The sequence below is a fragment of the Morus notabilis genome, unplaced genomic scaffold (assembly GCF_000414095.1).
Source record: "Morus notabilis unplaced genomic scaffold, ASM41409v2 Scaffold46, whole genome shotgun sequence".
NCBI lineage: Eukaryota > Viridiplantae > Streptophyta > Magnoliopsida > Rosales > Moraceae > Morus > Morus notabilis.
The window spans coordinates 465,290-485,929 of NW_010365505.1; the positions used below are offsets into that span (position 1 = coordinate 465,290).

At 35.7% G+C, this 20,640-nt stretch overlaps 1 protein-coding gene across 1 annotated transcript; it reads right to left on the reverse strand.

Moving 5' to 3' along the window:
• Positions 1–3,149: 3,149 nt before the first annotated feature.
• On the reverse strand, positions 3,150–15,351 carry LOC21407960 (RHOMBOID-like protein 1). Its single transcript, XM_024172356.1, has 6 exons — positions 15,254–15,351; positions 13,787–13,950; positions 6,430–6,593; positions 6,084–6,340; positions 5,710–5,836; positions 3,150–3,615 (listed from the first exon to the last, which is right to left on the reverse strand). The coding sequence occupies exons 1-6, from the start codon at positions 15,349–15,351 to the stop codon at positions 3,487–3,489; spliced, it is 939 nt and encodes a 312-aa protein (XP_024028124.1). The 3' UTR covers positions 3,150–3,486.
• Positions 15,352–20,640: the final 5,289 nt, after the last annotated feature.

The window sequence follows — 20,640 nt, forward strand, 5'->3', positions numbered from 1 at the left end:
CTTCACCAATCTGAAGAGAAGAGATAAAAAGGAATTAAACGTGTAACTTTGTAAATGCGGCTAAAGACCAATTGACACAGATCAAAAGAAGATAGATAAAACTTAAATTCTATTTCAGCAGATACAGGTTTTTAGCATGCATGCCATAATGTGTTGTTGAACAGCCTGCGGATAAATCAGTGGATAATATCAAAGGACACGGGCCACTGATTATACAAGAAATAACCAAAACAGCATGGTGATGTCATAGGGCTTGCAAAGTGATCCCTTAGAAATAATCTGGATTTCATGCTATTCTTATTAAAGAAATCGAAATTACATTGAATCGAAGTCCAAGTCTGATAAGTATAACTAACGTGTGACAACAATCAAATAGAGCAAAATAGCAGTTCCCAGTGAAAGCATTCAAAGAGGGTTGAATAGGAGACATAAAAGTGACTTTCTGTATGCATAAAGTATATGGACTTTTAACATATGAAAAGTTAAGAACTTTTGGTGTATAATGAAGAATGAATGAAAGAAAGAATTATTTCTTGTCAACGTGTACTACATGAAACGAAGACTGAAGCAAAATCATATAAAAAATTTTACCGTACTCTCTAGCAAAAAAGAAAAACATGCGGATTATATTTTACATTCTTATGGTTGGAGAGCTTCATAATCAAAATGACAAGTCCCAAAATTCTCCTACTTCTGCCCTTCTTCCAATCTTTAACTTTCAAAACTGATCAAAGTTTCTTATGTACGGTATTTTACCAGAATGCCAGATTTGAACAGTTCAGAGTTTAAACTGTCTTCTCAAATATCAAATAAGTAACCAAATTGCCATGAACAGATTACAACTGAAAAAGTCTCCAATATCTTCAACTAATATCTTGAATTATACATATTATCTATAGCTCCTTCGGAGCTACATTATTTCCATCCCACTTCTTGTTCCACCAAAAAATGAAAAAGTCCGTGGCGCCTCTGTGATGATTCTCCCTAACTAGTATTTTTGTAACATTAATCTAAAACAACAAAAGTTTAAACACGGATCAAAAAAACATAAAAACGCATTTCAAACAAGCCCAAATCACAACAACAAAATTCCTTCCATTAGCTCAAACTAACTCAATCACCAACCTCCCAAATAAATTTTCCCAATAACCCATTACACCAAACCGCATAAAACATCATATAATACGCATGTGTTATATATATATATATAGAGAGAGAGAGAGAGAGAGAGCCCCACCGGAGGGTCACTGTTGTCGCCGCGCCGCGGATGGACCTTAATCTCTACGGTGCCCGCCGGCGCTGGGCGGCCTCTCTCCATCGTGACCGTTGATTTAGAAGAAAATGTTTCTTCGATTAGTGATTTTAAAATCTAATAATTAACTAATCTCCAAAAAACACACATTTTTGGACTCCAATAATCCCATATTGTCTTTATTTTCTTTAGGTGCATGGGAAAATGGAAATCATGGCCTTAATAAAGCTAGTTCTTATTTGTTTATTTTATTACTATTATTATTATTATGTTTCTTTCAGTTTTTTTGCTTGGTTTTGGAGGGGAACGTCTTAACAGCTAAAGCGGTTAAATGTTTTTTTTTAGAGCTTAAAAAAAAAGTTGGTTGATTTCTATTTTAAGTGGTTAGATCTTTATTAAAAATTAATTTTTATATATTTTTATAATTTAATATGATTTTAATTTGATATAATAATAATAAAATGATATTACTAATAGGACTGTTTTATTAAAGAAACTCTTTTCTTTTATTGGTTATGGGGATTTGTTTTGTTTTGCAAAACAAACAGACACAGTTCAATAGGTTTTTATTATACTTTGAGAAACATATTGTCTTTTTAAAAAAAAAAAAAAAAAGCGTGCTATTATACTTCTTAGACGCTATTATTGTTCTCTTTTACAATTTATTACGAACTTTTTGTTTTTCAACATGCTTATTCTGATGACATTTAGCTACCGATTGGATTTATGTAGCATAATTAAACATTAGATAATACTTGATGTTCATTCTTTTTTCTTGGAATGAGATTCTAATTAAACTAATATTAATTTGACACTTGAGCACACAAAAGGATCCATTTTGTGAAGCACAATCTACATCGTTGCAACCGTTGTTTGTTCTTTTTTTCCTTTCTTCCTGTTTACGTTAAGAACATAAACGAGCAACATTAGTTAAGAAATCAGGTGGTCAAGCCAAAAGAGAAAAGAAAAATGTAAAAGATATATTTGAAACTAAACAAAGAAAATGCCCGGATTCCAACCAAGACAGAGTTTATAAATATCCACGTTAAAATTGTTACCGTAACTCTTTCTGTCATTCTCTTTATCACTCTTCACATTAACTGTTTGATACGTAAACTCCATTAACATAATATATTATTATTTAAATAAAAAAATGAAATAATAAATTTTACGTATCAAATAATAAAAGACAAAAATAATCACGCTAACATTTCTCATACCCATATTTGCAGGAAAAAGAAAAAAATAATAATAATTGCCCTTAGAGTCGCGGGGACTTCTGGTAATATGCTTTCCGATAGAGACAGATTAAGGTAATATGCGCAAAAATGATAGTTACCATCCCTTATTATTACCTGCCCGCATGCATGGGAAAGAGAAAGTCTAGACTAAAGCAAGCAAACCAATATTTCAATTTTCCCTGACCAGAACTGTAAACATTAGCTTCGAATGTGAGACAAATATTGGGGGTCAACACTTCCTTTATTCACCAACCCTACCTAGAGCATTGTTTTTAAACAAAAATCTCATCCAGCTAAAACCAAATAATTAGGGAGGATATGAACTCTCGGGTATTATCTCAAGTCAGTTTTCATGGGTGAGTTGTACTCATGAATGAAGAAGGTAAGAAAAATAATATAAAGCGCATCAGTGGCACCTGATACCACAACTCACATAGGGGTAGGTTTCACAGTTACCTCGTGTGAGTCGGTCCTTGTGCCAAGTGTCATGATCCCCAATAAACAGTTTGAAAGGTTAGCCCTAAACCATTTAAGAACGTACCATGTGACCAATGAGTATGCCCTAATTTCTAAAGCTGGTAGTGGATGAATGAATACATAAGAACTTATTTTGCCTACCAACATGAGTGAAAAGTCCATAACAACTTTTTTGGGTTTGAATGCAAACATTTTGAGTCCATTCTAACATTGGGCCTCAAGGTCAACCTAGCGTAAATTGGATCTATTTTGGTTTATAATATGAAGTTTGATTGGGCTTGGATACAGTGATACAGAGAAAATGGGCTGCGAGGATACTACTAGAACCAATAATACAGAGCTAAAGGGCTTTTAGAACATTGCAAGAAAGAATAATGAATATGACAACTACTGCTTTGTAGGTACATAGGAAAGAAATTCTGTCTGCAGAAATTTAAGGCACATACAACAGGTGGTTCAATTAAAATGAGACGGGCGCAAGAAACCTTATGTCATGTCCGGTTTATACGCGTATGTTTAACTGCAAAGCTGACGGCACCAGTCCTGAACCTGAACCTGTGAAGGGTTGCTATCTGATAACTGAAAAATGCTGCTTCTTCCATTGCTTTGGCATGTCATGTTCATCTGATTTTTGGTTTGAGTCATCTGCAACAACATCGATTAGTACGAGGAACATATAAAAGACTCTAATGTCTCACTCTCAATTTTTGATCACCCAGAAAAATCCATCTTTTGTTGTCCCACTTTACATTGTCCTACTGCCCCAGAAAATTTTGAAGGAAAAACGACAAAAAAGGTAAAAGCATAAAAAAATTAACTAAGGGGAACAAGCCAGATTGAGGAATGCGGGTTTGGCTACAGCTGTCAAGATGTATTGTTGGCGCCAATAATCTAGGATTTGTTATTAGCTATGTTTTTATTTATTACTTTGATGTTGTAGTTAGGTAGTTCCGGATTATTAGCTTAGGAAGTTAGGTTTTTAATTTTTAAATAAACTTTGGTATATCCAGAGTATCAAGCCACCAGATTATGAGTTAGTTTTAGAGTTAGTTTCAGTCAGAGGCTTCCTAAGCCTATTTATGTACGTGAATCTCCATTCAATATTAATCATCAGAGTTTCATTCAAACCTGTTTACATATATCTAGTTATATGATTTATGCATAAATTTCAGCAAACTAAAAGAGACCAAAAGAGCAGTAAGGAATTTTGTGATATAGTGGAATAGTGCAATGCCTCTATTCTTTAATTCCTGACATCGCGTACTTCTTCACTTTTCAGATGTTCTACTATTTCCAATAATTAATTCAGCACCCACAACCACAAGACCATAGCTGACAAGGAGCTTGAAATAAGTATATTCGACGACATAAGTAGGAGCCAGATAAAACCTCCTAAGGAGGGGAAAAAAGGAAAAAAAGAAAAAGTAGCAGCGCAAAGATCGGACAAAGCAAAACTGGGTGAAGGAGATCCTGTGGACAAAGGAAGATACCAACGGTTGGTTGGTAAGCTAATCTACCTCTCACATACAAGGCCAGACATCGCGTTCGCTGTCAGTTTAGTCAGCCAATACATGCACTCAGCAAGTAGAGGACACCTTGATGCTGTGTATAGAATACTCAGGTACTTAAAGAGAACACCAGGGAAAGGACTATTTTTTGGAAAGCACAACAAGAGGAAGCTTGAAGTCTTTACCGACGCTGACTGGGCAGGTTCAGTTGAGGATAGGAAGTCCACATCTGGTTACTGTACCTTGTTGTGGGGGAACTTAGTGACCTGGCGCAGCAAAAAATAAGCTGTTGTTGCAAGAAGTAGCGCAGAAGCCAAGTATAAAGCCATGGCACACGGAATATGTGAGATCATCTGGATAAAAAGGTTGCTAGAAGAGCTGAAGATTAAAGTTGAGTTTCCAGCACACCTTTACTGTGATAATAAAGCCACCATCAGCATAGCACACAATCCAGTTCACCATGATAGGACTAAACATGTGGAAGTGGACAGACATTTTATCAAGGAGAAGTTAGAAACAAGAGTGATCAACATAGTGTATGTTCCAACGGGTCAACAAGTAGCAGACATTCTCACTAAAAGGGCTATCAAGACACACTTTCGAGTTCCTGGCAGACAAGCTTGGACTCATCAATATCTAAAGCCAAGCTTGAGGGGGAGTGTTGGCGCTAATAATCTAGGATATGTTATTACCTCTGTTTTTATTTATTACTCTGATGTTGTAGTTAGGTAGTTCCGGATTATTAGCTTAGGAAGTTAGGTTTTTAATTTTTAAATAAACTCTGGTATATCCAGAGTATCAAGCCACCAGATTAGGAGTTAGTTTTAGAGTTAGTTTCAGTCAGAGGCTTCCTAAGCCAATTTATGTACGTGAATCTCCATTCAATATTAATCATCAGAGTTTCATTCAAACCTGTTTACATGTATCTAGTTATATGATTTATGCATAAATTTCAGCAAACTAAAAGAGACCAAAAGAGCAGTAAGGAATTTTGTGATATAGTGGAATAGTGCAATGCCTCTATTCTTTAATTCCTGACATCGCGTACTTCTTCACTTTTCAGATGTTCTACTATTTCCAATAATTAATTCAGCACCCACAACCACAAGACCATAGCTGACAAGGAGCTTGAAATAAGTATATTCGACGACATAAGTAGGAGCCAGATAAAACCTCCTAAGGAGGGGAAAAAAGGAAAAAAAGAAAAAGTAGCAGCGCAAAGATCAGTTACCTCACAAAAACCTCGCTGTGAGTTGCAACTCCAATGTGAAGTAGGGACACAACTTAGATAGTGACACCAGGAACAATGATCATTTAAGTCAACCCCTTGAAGGAGCATAATCAGCCCAAGAATAAATCTGGAAGATTACAAAAAATCAGTTTAGAAAAGTTTCTCTTTAGTGATACTCGGCAGGCGATAATAGATTAATGTGAATTGGAATCATTACTTTGACCAATTAAAGCAATGAAACAATCTATAATCACACATGAACTTCCTAATCTCTAGCATGTGAAAAAATAGGCCATGCCTTGTGATTTTGGCGATTTTGGTGAGATGTATTCAAAGTCAATGCGCTTTTTCAGAAAAGGAGCCGGTGAACTTACCCAAGAAGCAACAAAACCATAGAGATAATCCACAGCGCATATTGATATGTCTTGTGTTTAGTAACCGAAGTAACTCTATGGCCTGAGGAAGCATATTTTTGGCTAATCCATCTAAATTGGGGACGTATCAAAAATACGAATCCAAGAAGAAATCCAGAAACAAATCCTCCGATATGAGCAAAGTTGTCAACGTGTGGGAGGACTCCCACTGCTAAATTTAATACAATGATGACAATGAGAGTGATCAATGCTGCTAACTGCAAATGAAATTTGAAAATGTAAGATAATATATTTACAGGCAAGTCCAAGCAAGTAAGAATAACAATTATGGAGCAGTTTAATTTACCTTATTTGCATATATAGTCCAATTTGTGATGAGCTCTGAAAGCATACTTCCTAATAGACCAAAAAGTGCACCTGAGGCACCAACGGATATACCACTTTGAATAAAAAGAGCTGACAGTAAACTCCCGCCGAAACCGGATAAGACATAAAGCAAACCGATTCTAACTGCAGAACAAAAATGGTATTTCAAACAACAAAGTTAGTATAAATGTCTACCAAGTATGCAAGAATTTATCATTCACACAAGGGGAGGCTTTCCTTTCTTTTCACAATAATGCAAAAAGCAAAATTCTTCCTTTTTCAAAACTCTGACTGGGCAGGTTCAGTTGAGGATAGGAAGTCCACATCTGGTTACTGTACCTTGTTGTGGGGGAACTTAGTGACCTGGCGCAGCAAAAAATAAGCTGTTGTTGCAAGAAGTAGCGCAGAAGCCAAGTATAAAGCCATGGCACACGGAATATGTGAGATCATCTGGATAAAAAGGTTGCTAGAAGAGCTGAAGATTAAAGTTGAGTTTCCAGCACACCTTTACTGTGATAATAAAGCCACCATCAGCATAGCACACAATCCAGTTCACCATGATAGGACTAAACATGTGGAAGTGGACAGACATTTTATCAAGGAGAAGTTAGAAACAAGAGTGATCAACATAGTGTATGTTCCAACGGGTCAACAAGTAGCAGACATTCTCACTAAAAGGGCTATCAAGACACACTTTCGAGTTCCTGGCAGACAAGCTTGGACTCATCAATATCTAAAGCCAAGCTTGAGGGGGAGTGTTGGCGCTAATAATCTAGGATATGTTATTACCTCTGTTTTTATTTATTACTCTGATGTTGTAGTTAGGTAGTTCCGGATTATTAGCTTAGGAAGTTAGGTTTTTAATTTTTAAATAAACTCTGGTATATCCAGAGTATCAAGCCACCAGATTAGGAGTTAGTTTTAGAGTTAGTTTCAGTCAGAGGCTTCCTAAGCCAATTTATGTACGTGAATCTCCATTCAATATTAATCATCAAAGTTTCATTCAAACCTGTTTACATGGTATCAGAGCAGGAACTCTGAGACTCGTTCATGGTAAAAACAGCCATGACAAGACCTGCACGAGGGGGAGCAGATGACTCCACATCGACTACCACCGATCCCTCTAGCCAAACACAGGCGGAACAAGCCTCTATCCCGACGTTTCAAGGAGACAATACTTCTCTCCAGATTACTGCGCACAAACTCAATGGCAAAAATTACCTTCAATGGTCCCAATCTGTCAAAATTGTGATCTGTGGCAGAGGAAAGTTAGGTTACATCACTAGTGAAACAAAGCCTCCAGCACAAACCGAACCAGCCTATCAAACATGGCTTGCAGAGAATTCCATCGTTCTAGCATGGGTGATCAATTCTATGGAGCCCAAGATAAGTCGCACATATCTGTTTCTCCCAACCTCTAAAGCAGTCTGGGATGCTGTGTAGAAGACCTATTCTGACTTGGGTAATGCATCTCAAGTGTTCGAACTCCGCTCAAGAATGAAAGAGATGAAGCAAGGAACTAAAACTGTCACGCAATATTTCACAGAATTGCAGAATATTTGGCAAGAACTAGATTTGTTCCTCATGGCAGATTTAGGATGTCTAGAGTGCAGCGTGAAGCAGCGACGTCTCATAGACGGGGAGCGTGTATTCGACTTTCTTGCAAGCCTCAACAAAAAACTTGATGAGGTAAGAGGCCGAGTTTTAAGCAGAGACCCCTTTCCTACCGCTGTAGAGGCTTTTTCAGATGTTCGTAGAGAAGAATGTAGGCGAAAGATTATGATGACTGATAGCCAATCAAATCAGCCAGCTTTGCTGAATCAGCAAACCACTGAAAATTCTGCACTTGCTACAAGGGGTCCTTCACAGCAAAATAGAACAAATGGTGAAACCAGAAACACACGACGAGAAAGGATGTGGTGTGATCATTGCAATCGTCCGGGACACACAAGAGACATTTGCTAGAAGATTCATGGCAAACCAGCCAACTGGACATCAAGAAGATCAAATGAAGGAAGAGGATTCCAAGCTGCAGCTAGTGGTGATGGAACAACCAATGCTTCAACAGAAGTTAAGACTGCAAGCAACAATATCCAGTTCAGCAAGGAACACCTTGAGCATCTCTATCGTCTCCTCAACCAATCGTCTCTTCAAACATCTCAATCTAGCCCTAGTGTCGGGTCTTGTTCACTGGCCCAATCTGGTAACTTCCTTTCAGCCCTTAGTGCTTCCATAAAAATTAAGGAACCTTGGATCATCGATTCAGGGGCCTCAGATCATATGACAGGTGTATCTCAATTCTTTTGCACTTATACCCCTTGTCCTGGTAATTCCAAAATAAAAATTGCAGATGGATCTTTGTGAACCATAGCTGGAATAGGATCAGTTAGGGTGTCAAAATAGTTGACTCTCAATTCTGTTTTACATGTCCCTGCCTTAAAATGCAATATTCTATCTATAAGCAAGCTCACTAGGGATAACAATTGTGTTGCTCATTTTTCTCCATCCTTGTGTCAATTTCAGGAGATATCATCAGGGAAGACGATTGGCAGTGCTAGACTTTTTGACGGACTTTATTTCCTTGAAAAAGAGAATTCCGAGTTAGGACAAGCACATGTGTCTAGTATTGAGTATAACTCTGTTCCTAGTGATAAGTTAATAATGTTGTGGCATCATAGACTTGGCCACCCTAGCTTTCCATATTTAAAGCATTTGTTTCCAATGTTGTTCAAAAATAAAGATTTGCTTTCATTTCAATGTGATATTTGTCAACTTGCAAAACACACTCGTGTTCCATACTCTCCTAGACCATATATGCCTTCTATTCCATTTGGTTTAATTCACAGCGATGTATGGGGACCCTCTAGAGTAACCACAATGTCTGGAAAGAGATGGTTTGTCACATTTATAGATGATCATACACGGGTTAGCTGGGTTTACTTGATGAAAGAAAAATCTGAGACGTGTTAAGTGTTCAAAAATTTTCACAACATGATTCAAAACCAATTTCAAACCAAAATCCGTGTATTAAGAACTGATAATGGAAAAGAATACTTTCAATCCATCCTAGGGGAATACTTAACCACAAATGGCATCATTCACCAAAGCTCTTGCATTGAGACACCACAACAAAATGGTGTCTCAGAAAGAAAAAATCGACACCTCCTAGACGTTACCCGTGCTCTCATGTTTACCATGAATGTACCTAAGTACCTATGGGGTGATGCTATTCTTACTGCCACTTTTCTCATAAACCGTGTTCCCAGCCGCACATTAAAATTCCAATCTCCAATTTCAATTCTTACCAAGGCCTATCCACATCTCCATACTCTTAACAATCTGCCACTTAAAACCTTTGGATGTACAGCCTTTGTCCATGAACACTCTGTGAACCGTAGTAAGCTAGAACCCCGAAAGGATACCGATGCTATTCTCCCATAACCAGAAAATTCTATGCATCAAGGGATGTCACTTTCTTTGAAAATAAACCATATTTTTCACCCTCTTCGCTTCAGGGGGAAAATGGTGAAATGGAAGCTCAGTTTTGGGAAACAATTGCCTTACCAATAGAAGAAGCTGTACCATCTAAAAATCTGTCTTCCTTACCACTGTCACAACAGAAAAAACCAGTCTTAGGAGCAGGGGGATACTCGGTCAGGCACACTCAACAAGAACTCTTGGTCTATTCTCGGAAAAGACTGAACCAAGGAAATAAGGAAAGCATGAATCCTATCCACTACCAAGAAACTGAACCGGTGATAGAGACTCCTTCACCTCTGAGTCCTCTAGGTAATTCAGAAAAATCTCCAAATAAAAATTCTAGTCTTGACAATCTAGATGTTCCAATTGCTCATAGAAAAGGTGTTAGGTCGTGTACATTACATCCCATCACCAAGTTTGTGTCATATAACAATTTATCTCCCTCATTCCGTGTCTTTACCACCAAGATGTCTAGTGTTGATATTCCCAGGTCCATAGAAGATGCTCTTGCTGATCCAGCTGGGAAAAAGGTAGTTATGGAAGAGATGCAAGCACTTGAGAAGAACGGTACTTGGGACTTGGTTGAACTTCCTCAAGGAAAAAACACCATGGGATGCAAATGGGTGTTCACGGTAAAATACAAACCAGATGGTGAAGTAGAAAGATACAAAGCGCGCTTGGTAGCAAAAGGATTTACACAGACCTATGGAATAGACTACACAGAAACCTTTGCTCCAGTCGCCAAGCTCAACTCAATCCGAGTTTTGCTATCTCTCGCAGCAAATTCAGATTGGCCACTGTATCAACTCGATGTGAAGAATGCTTTTCTAAATGGCAAACTAGAAGAAGAGGTGTACATGGATTTACCACCAGGATTTGACAATCACCAGAGAAGCCGAGCAGTTTGCAGATTAAAGAAGTCATTGTACGGTCTAAAACAGTCAGCACGCGCATGGTTTGATCGTTTCTCAAGGGTAATCAAGGGCCATGGATATACACAATGACAAAAGGATCACACTCTATTTGTCAAACATGCACTAGATGGAAAGACCACTGTTTTTGATAGTTTATGTAGATGACATAATTCTTACAGGTGACAATTCCAGAGAAATTGAAGAACTCAAAAGGATGATGGCAAAGGAATTCAAGGTCAAAGATCTTAGACCACTCAAATATTTTTTAGGAATGGAGATTGCTAGGAGCCAAAAAGGAATTTCTGTGTCACAGAGGAAATATGTACTGGATTTATTAAGGGAGACAGATATGCTTAGTTGCAAACCAGCGGAGACACCGGTTGATTCAGGAAATAAGGCAAAACTGGGTGAAGGAGATCCTGTGGACAAAGGAAGATACCAACAGTTGGTTGGTAAGCTAATCTGCCTCTCACATACAAGGCTAGACATCGCGTTCGCAGTCAGTTTAGTCAGCCAATACATGCACTCACCAAGTAGAGGACACCTTGATGCTGTGTATAGAATACTCAGGTACTTAAAGAGAACACCAGGGAAAGGACTATTTTTTAGAAAGCACAACAAGAGGAAGCTTGAAGTCTTTACCGACGCTGACTGGGCAGGTTCAGTTGAGGATAGGAAGTCCACATATGGTTACTGTACCTTGTTGTGGGGGAACTTAGTGACTTGGCGCAGCAAAAAACAAGCTGTTGTTGCAAGAAGTAGCGCAGAAGCCGAGTATAGAGCCATGGCACACGGAATATGTGAGATCATCTGGATAAAAAGGTTGCTAGAAGAGCTGAAGATTAAAGTTGAGTTTCCAGCACACCTTTACTGTGATAATAAAGCCACCATCAGCATAGCACACAATCCAGTTCACCATGATAGGACTAAACATGTGGAAGTGGACAGACATTTTCTCAAGGAGAAGTTAGAAACAAGAGTGATCAACATAGTGTATGTTCCAACGGGTCAACAAGTAGCAGACATTCTCACTAAAAGGGCTATCAAGACACACTTTCGAGTTCCTGGCAGACAAGCTTGGACTCATCAATATCTACAGCCAAGCTTGAGGGGGAGTGTTGGCGCCAATAATCTAGGATATGTTATTACCTCTGTTTTTATTTATTACTCTGATGTTGTAGTTAGGTAGTTCCGGATTATTAGCTTAGGAAGTTAGGTTTTTAATTTTTAAATAAACTCTGGTATATCCAGAGTATCAAGCCACCAGATTAGGAGTTAGTTTTAGAGTTAGTTTCAGTCAGAGGCTTCCTAAGCCTATTTATGTACGTGAATCTCCATTCAATATTAATCATCAGAGTTTCATTCAAACCTGTTTACATGTATCTAGTTATATGATTTATGCATAAATTTCAGCAAACTAAAAGAGACCAAAGAGCAGTGAGGAATTCTGTGATATAGTGGCATAGTGCAATGCCTCTGTTCTTTAATTCCTGACATCGCGTACTTCTTCACTTTTCAGATGTTCTACTATTTCCAATAATTAATTCAGCACCCACAACCACAAGACCATAGCTGACAAGGAGCTCGAAATAAGTATATTCGACGGCATAAGTAGGAGCCAGATAAAACCTCTTAAGGAGGGGAAAAAAGGAAAAAAAGAAAAAGTAGCAGCGCAAAGATCAGTTACCTCACAAAAACCTCGCTGTGAGTTGCAACTCCAATGTGAAGTAGGGACACAACTTAGATAGTGACACCAGGAACAATGATCATTTAAGTCAACCCCTTGAAGGAGCATAATCAGCCCAAGAATAAATCTGGAAGATTACAAAAAATCAGTTTAGAAAAGTTTCTCTTTAGTGATACTCGGCAGGCGATAATAGATTAATGTGAATTGGAATCATTACTTTGACCAATTAAAGCAATGAAACAATCTATAATCACACATGAACTTCCTAATCTCTAGCATGTGAAAAAATAGGCCATGCCTTGTGATTTTGGCGATTTTGGTGAGATGTATTCAAAGTCAATGCGCTTTTTCAGAAAAGGAGCCGGTGAACTTACCCAAGAAGCAACAAAACCATAGAGATAATCCACAGCGCATATTGATATGTCTTGTGTTTAGTAACCGAAGTAACTCTATGGCCTGAGGAAGCATATTTTTGGCTAATCCATCTAAATTGGGGACGTATCAAAAATACGAATCCAAGAAGAAATCCAGAAACAAATCCTCCGATATGAGCAAAGTTGTCAACGTGTGGGAGGACTCCCACTGCTAAATTTAATACAATGATGACAATGAGAGTGATCAATGCTGCTAACTGCAAATGAAATTTGAAAATGTAAGATAATATATTTACAGGCAAGTCCAAGCAAGTAAGAATAACAATTATGGAGCAGTTTAATTTACCTTATTTGCATATATAGTCCAATTTGTGATGAGCTCTGAAAGCATACTTCCTAATAGACCAAAAAGTGCACCTGAGGCACCAACGGATATACCACTTTGAATAAAAAGAGCTGACAGTAAACTCCCGCCGAAACCGGATAAGACATAAAGCAAACTGATTCTAACTGCAGAACAAAAATGGTATTTCAAACAACAAAGTTAGTATAAATGTCTACCAAGTATGCAAGAATTTATCATTCACACAAGGGGAGGCTTTCCTTTCTTTTCACAATAATGCAAAAAGCAAAATTCTTCCTTTTTCAAAACTCTGGGATATTAAACATTCAAATTCAAATTGAATGAGCATACCTCTATCAGTAATCACATCGGCCGGGAAAAATGGGAGAAAAATGAGTAATTGCTCCAAAAAGTTTTAGATATTACATCTTAATTGACTATAAAATGGACCTCCAACATGGAGAATTTTGAAGATGGAAAGCGTAAATATATCTGATATATGCACAGCGATACATGAAGAAGAGAAACAAGATGCGTACCAAACCCAAATTCTTGCTCAAGTCGAATACCAATGAAAAGAAGACTTAACATATTGGCAAGTAAATGGAAAACTCCAGCATGTAACCATATACAAGAGATCAGGCGCCATGCCTGGTGTCTATGGACCACTTTATACACTTCTAGAGCACCCATCTTCTCCAATCTGAAGAGAAGAGATAAAAAGGAATTAAACGTATAACTTTGTAAATGCGGCTAAGACCAATTGACACAGATCAAAAGAAGATAGATAAAATTTAAATTCTATTTCAGCAGATACAGGTTTTTAGCAAGCATGCCATAATGTGTTGTTGAACAGCCTGCGCATAAATCAGTGGATAATATCAAAGGACACGGGCCACTGATTATACAAGAAATAACCAAAACAGCATGGTGATGTCATAGGGCTTGCAAAGTGATCCCTTAGAAATAACTGAGAATGATAATCTGGATTTCATGCTATTCTTATTAAAGAAATCGAAATTACATTGAATCTAAGTCCAAGTCTGATAAGTATAACTAACGTGTGACAACAATCAAATAGAGCAAAATAGCAGTTCCCAGTGAAAGCATTCAAAGAGGGTTGAATAGGAGACATAAAAGTGACTTTCTGTATGCATAAAGTATATGGACTTTTAACATATGAAAAGTTAAGAACTTTTGGTGTATAATGAAGAATGAATGAAAGAAAGAATTATTTCTTGTCAACGTGTACTACATGAAACGAAGACTGAAGCAAAATCAAATAAAAATTTTTACCGTACTCTCTAGCAAAAAAGAAAAACATGCGGATTATATTTTACATTCTTATGGTTGGAGAGCTTCATAATCAAAATGACAAGTCCCAAAATTCTCCTACTTCTGCCCTTCTTCCAATCTTTAACTTTCAAAACTGATCAAAGTTTCTTATGTACGGTATTTTACCAGAATGCCAGATTTGAACAGTTCAGAGTTTAAACTGTCTTCTCAAATATCAAATAAGTAACCAAATTGCCATGAACAGATTACAACTGAAAAAGTCTCCAATATCTTCAACTAATATCTTGAATTATACATATTATCTATAGCTCCTTCGGAGCTACATTATTTCCATCCCACTTCTTGTTCCACCAAAAAATGAAAAAGTCCGTGGCGCCTCTGTGATGATTCTCCCTAACTAGTATTTTTGTAACATTAATCTAAAACAACAAAAGTTTAAACACGGATCAAAAAAACATAAAAACGCATTTCAAACAAGCCCAAATCACAACAACAAAATTCCTTCCATTAGCTCAAACTAACTCAATCACCAACCTCCCAAATAAATTTTCCCAATAACCCATTACACCAAACCGCATAAAACATCATATAATACGCATGTGTTATATATATATATATAGAGAGAGAGAGAGAGAGAGAGAGAGAGAGAGGCTTACGTAGAAGAAGAAGGGCCAAGAAGGGGATTTTCTTTGAGGGGCTGAAAAGAAAACCTGCCAGGTGACCCCACGGGAGGGTCACTGTTGTCGCCGCGCCGCGGATGGACCTTAATCTCTACGGTGCTCGCCGGCGCTGGGCGGCCTCTCTCCATCGTGACCGTTGATCTAGAAGAAAATGTTTCTCCGATTAGTGATTTTAAAATCTAATAATTAACTAATCTCCAAAAAACACACATTTTTGGACTCCAATAATCCCATATTGTCTTTATTTTCTTTAGGTGCATGGGAAAATGGAAATCATGGCCTTAATAAAGCTAGTTCTTATTTGTTTATTTTATTATTATTATTATTTTGTTTCTTTCAGTTTTTTTGCTTGGTTTTGGAGGGGAACGTCTTAACTGCTAAAGCGGTTAAATGTTTTTTTTTTTTTTTTTGAGAGCTTAAAAAAAACTTGTTGGTTTCTATTTTAAGTTGTTAGATCTTTACTAAAAATTATTTTATATATTTTTATAATTTGATCTAATAATAATAAAACGATATTATTAATAGGACTGTTTTATTAATTAAACTCTTTTCTTTTATTGGTTATGGGGATTTGTTTTGTTTTGCAAAACAAAGAAACACAGTTCAATAGGTTTTTATTATACTTTGAGAAACATATTGTCTTTTTCAAAAAAAAAAAAGCTTGCTATTATACTTCTTAGACGCTATTATTGTTCTCTTTTACAATTTATTACGAACTTTTTTTTTTTCAACATGCTTATTTATTCTGATGACATTTAGCTACCGATTGGATTTATGTGGCGTGATTAAACATTAGATAATACTAGAGGTTCATTATTTTTTCTTGGAATGAGATTCTAATTAAACTAATATTAATTTGACACTTGAGCAGCTATTATTTCCTTTATTTATTTATGGCTTTTTTAATTAAAAAAACACTCGAGATATTCGGCTTCTATGTTTCGAGGAAAAATAATATTGGGATTTGTTTCTCCCGAGAGAGTAAATGCATAAAAGAGAAATTTGTTCAACTAGTGCAAAATTTCTGCTGGCAATTAGTTGAATTTTTTACAATATTTTCCAACTTCCATGTTGGTGAGGTTAGGAGGCGGTAGTTCACAAAAGAATCCATTTTGTGAAGCACAATCTACATCGTTGCAACCGTTATTTCTTCTTTTTTCCTTTCTTCCGGTTTACGTAAAGAACATAAACGAGCAACATTAGTTAAGAAATCAGGTGGTCACGCCAAAAGAGAAAAGAAAAAAGTAAAAGATATATTTAAAACTAAACAAAAAAAATGCTCTGTTAGTTTACCAATCCATCCCAAAAGCTTAAATTTTTGTGATGGATTGGTAAACTAACATGGTATCAGAGCGGGAGGTCATGAGTTCAAACTCCCGTAATTGCACTCTTTATTCCCATTTAAAATTGTCATCATGTGTTGGGTATTTAATATATCTCGGGCTTTAAATATTCACGTGTTGGGCTTTCCAATTAATTTACCCACACGATTGCCCATTGTCCAGCCCACACGTGAGGGGGAGTGTTAAATATAAAACTACTATTAGTCCACCTCCTAAAAGCTTAAGCTTTTAGGATGGATTGGTAAACTAACATGTCCGAATTCCAACTAAGACATAGTTTATAAATATCTACATTAAGTGGTTAGGTCACTTTTTTTATCACTCTCTTTATCACTTTTTACATTAATTATTTAACACAAAAACTTTACTAACATAATATATTATTATTTAAATAAAAAAATGAGATAATAAATTTTAAGTATCAAACAATAAAAAATAACAAAAATAACAAAAATAAACACGCTAATATTTCTCAAATATTAGCAGAAAAAAAAATAATAATAATAATTGCCCATATAGTCAGGGGGACTTCTGGTAATATGCTTTCCGATAGAGACAGATTAAGGTAATATGCGCAAAAATGACTGTCGAACAACTTTCTTCAAAACTATTATTTAATGCTGGTTAATCTTTTGAGCTAAGCATCTGGATATAAACCTTACAATTTTTTTCTTTTTTTTTACATGACAATTGTCGGAAATTTGTACTTCGATAAGTTCTCAATTATTGAGGTAATAATAAAGGCAGGCCAAGACACAGAAAGCCAAATAAATGTTGCTAACTATTAATAGACAACAAGAGCCTCGAAGACTCCGGTCCACACAATTGTTAACCATCAATCCATCATTATTTTATAAACAATGATTTAAAACACGGTCCTAGTACTTGAATGTCTGCAGGCTTTGGTTAAAAACAATGATTTAATCAACCCGTTTAGTTTATTAATTTAAAATTTTAATTTAAATTGAGATGTAATTTTATGTGATAATTTTTTATTATAGTAAAAAAATTAAATATGATTGTTTTTAAAAAAATTTTACTGTAACAAAACTCGAATCAGTAAAATAAATGAGACTATAGATTATTTTCATTTTCATTTTAATTATTTACTGGAAATTTCTATTGAAATTGTTGTTACTATATACAAAGGTGACAGGACATTAAATTATTGACAATAAGTCAATTATTATCATGCTGAAAATTTTAGGTTTATAATTAAGTTATACTTCCACATTCATTTTGGATATCCCTTGTAATTCTCCTTTGGAGCAAGTTTTGCTCCTTCGTAAAAAAGTTTGATTAACTTAGACACCTTACAGATTTTATGCCTTTTCCCGTTAGAAAGTTTGCTTTGTCGATAAAGAGAGGAAAGGAATTTTGAGATATTCTTCTGCTTCTTCTTTTTTTTTTTTTTTTTTTTTTTTTATTTTTTTTTTCATATGCTTCTATAATGTAGTTTTTAACGTTTAATATTGATTTAATTTATGGTAAACTTTGTTCGGTAATACTTACAGAATAGCACGTGCTATAATCTTCTCCTTCTAAAATTTGGCAAAATACTATTTAACATTTATATCTATCATGTGACAACAAAGAAAAATAAAATAAAAAAAAGACCCGTTACAATGATCGAAGCTCGTCGATGAGCTTCATAATGATCCTCATTGTGACTTTGCAAAGATCAAGCTTTCGCATGTCATCGCTAGTAGTGACTAATAGACATTCGTGACGAGGAGTCATCGTCCTTGTCTCACAGCTCCTAACATCCTCATAATGGGAGACTTTCATGACGCTATCTCCATCTTTTTTTCTCTTTAAAAAAAAAAGAAAAAAAGAAATAGGGCTTCCTCTAATGGAGCGCTGAATTCTAGGGCAACTTGTTTAGTTGTCGCTTTTTTTAACAAAAAATATCTTCTACACTCCTATTTCTTCTTATTTAATTGGCCTAAACTTAGTAAAAATAAGAATAAGATTTATTGATATTGTATTTGAAGGAATAAAATGTATTGATATTTGAATACAAATATAATAGATCTCCCTCTCTCTTAAATGAAAAAAGTTACACGTGTTCACCGGAGCTCCGGCACCGTCTCCGGGCGCGTAGTTAGGCTCCCGGCCTTAGTTTTTGGTCTTCCGACTCATCTCTTTTGTGGGCTTTATGATGATAGGGGTGGAGTACGACACTCTGTTTGGGGCGGATCTAAAACTGGCAAGAGCTTGAACTCACATAGATGGGATGCGTTTTACGGCGCGTTTGTTGATGGATGGCTGAGATCTCTAGGGTTTTTCTTCTTCAGGGTGGTGGACTTCTTAGGACGGTGGTGGTGCTCCTGCTGTCAACGTTTGGTGGAGCTTTCTTGGCGACGTTTAAAGGTAGTTTTTTGGACTTCGTTACGTGCCTCTCGAAGCCAGCTGTCCTCATTGACAGTTCCTATGCGGGCTACCCCTTCGCCGGAGGCTTTCGACGACAGTGTCTGAAGATTTTTCTTTTTGTTTTCTTATTCTAGTTTGTATGTAATAACGAGGTGTTACTCTTTGCTCGGGCTTGTTTTCTACTGCTAGAGGGTTCTCTATACCTTGTGTGTCTCCTCGTTATTTGGGACTTTGTCTTAGTCGACTGGCTCGGTCCATTGACTGTTTTGGTCTCTAACGAGCTATGGTATGGCTCGAATTATCTGTGTTAAGCGAGTTTGTGCCCATTTAACTTGACACTTATTTTCATTCTTATGTTATTTATGTCTTCAATGATTGATCAAATCAGTAGTCCCAAGTCGAATTTCCTTGTAACTAGGGTTGTTTGTCACTTGTATTTGTATTTCTTTTCCAATTAATAAAATTCTCCCCTTTGTCAAAAAAGAATACAAATATAAATTTTACTTTCTCTAGACATATTTTCCTACTTTTGGACCATTTAAATAAAAAAAGGAAAAGGGTTAAAAAAGTAATTTAATGTCATAAAAGATATTTGCATGGTAGGGTTAAACCTTTTTTAAAACATCAAACTACCATTTTAATATTATAAAAAAATATACAGTGTCAAAATGATTTTTTTCGAAACACATAAAATACCAAAATAAAAACTTTCAACTAAAGTATAGGATTTTAAAACATCAAACTACCATTTTAATATTATAAAAAATACAAAATATCAAAATGATTTTTTTCAAAACACATAAAATACCAAAATAATTTTTCAACTAAAGTATAGGATTTATATGATTTAATGTTGAGGAAGGACCATTACAAGTCAAACTTTGTGCAGCCTTCTCATGGGCGATATAATTTAGAAAGCTTTCAAGATTCAAACAATACCTTTATATTGCCTTTCCATCTATTGATTTCAATTTCTTGAAGTTGAATACTATCTCAGAAATATTATCACATACTTAAAATTTCTCATAATCTACTTCTAAGTAAAAAAAAAATGTTTTATCAATTATGCAAACGAAATAATTTAAGTCTAAAACATCCTTCAACTAATATTGTATTTATTATTTTCACATTTCCACTTTACTTTTTTTTTTCTTTTTACAAAATACACGCCCTTTCTTATGAAATTTGTTGATGTTATCGTCTCATTTGTAATTTATAGTTGAAATATAACAAACACGTATTCATTTTTCTCATTTTTATCAAAATAAAAAAGGCCTTTTAATTAATGAAAAGACCTTTTCATTTATAATTTGGGCGCTTTGGCTCAACTTGGGGCCTTAGGCAATTGCCTAAGTTGCCTTATGGTTGAGCCGGCCTGCTAATTAGATAATTGCATAAAGAAACTCGCACACACTTTTAAATAAAATTATTCAAATTAGTAAGCATGTTGTTGGCCATTTCTCTATATTCGTTGCCCTGTAAAGTGTAAATATAAAACACATGGGATGCGTTTAGAAAACGAAAACGTTTTCATTTTTATTTTGGAATCATTTTTAAAAATGCGTTTGATGGTTTTATTCTAAAATTGTTTTCAGTTTAAAAAAAAAAACTGAAATTATGTTTGGTGGTTTAATTTTTAAAAACATGTAATAATATTTAAAATAATAATATATTAAATAAATATTATATACATGAAAACTA

Excerpts from the sequence above, each read along its gene's own strand:
- LOC21407960 (XM_024172356.1), bottom strand. The coding sequence starts at position 15,351 with ATGGAGAGAGGCCGCCCAGCGCCGGCGAGCACCGTAGAGATTAAGGTC. Across the intron at positions 13,951-15,253 it reads CCCGTGGGGTCACCTGGCAG|ATTGGAGAAGATGGGTGCTC; the intron begins GTTTTCTTTTCA and ends TCTTCTCTTCAG. Across the intron at positions 6,594-13,786 it reads TGAGCAAGAATTTGGGTTTG|TTAGAATCGGTTTGCTTTAT; the intron begins GTACGCATCTTG and ends TTTGTTCTGCAG.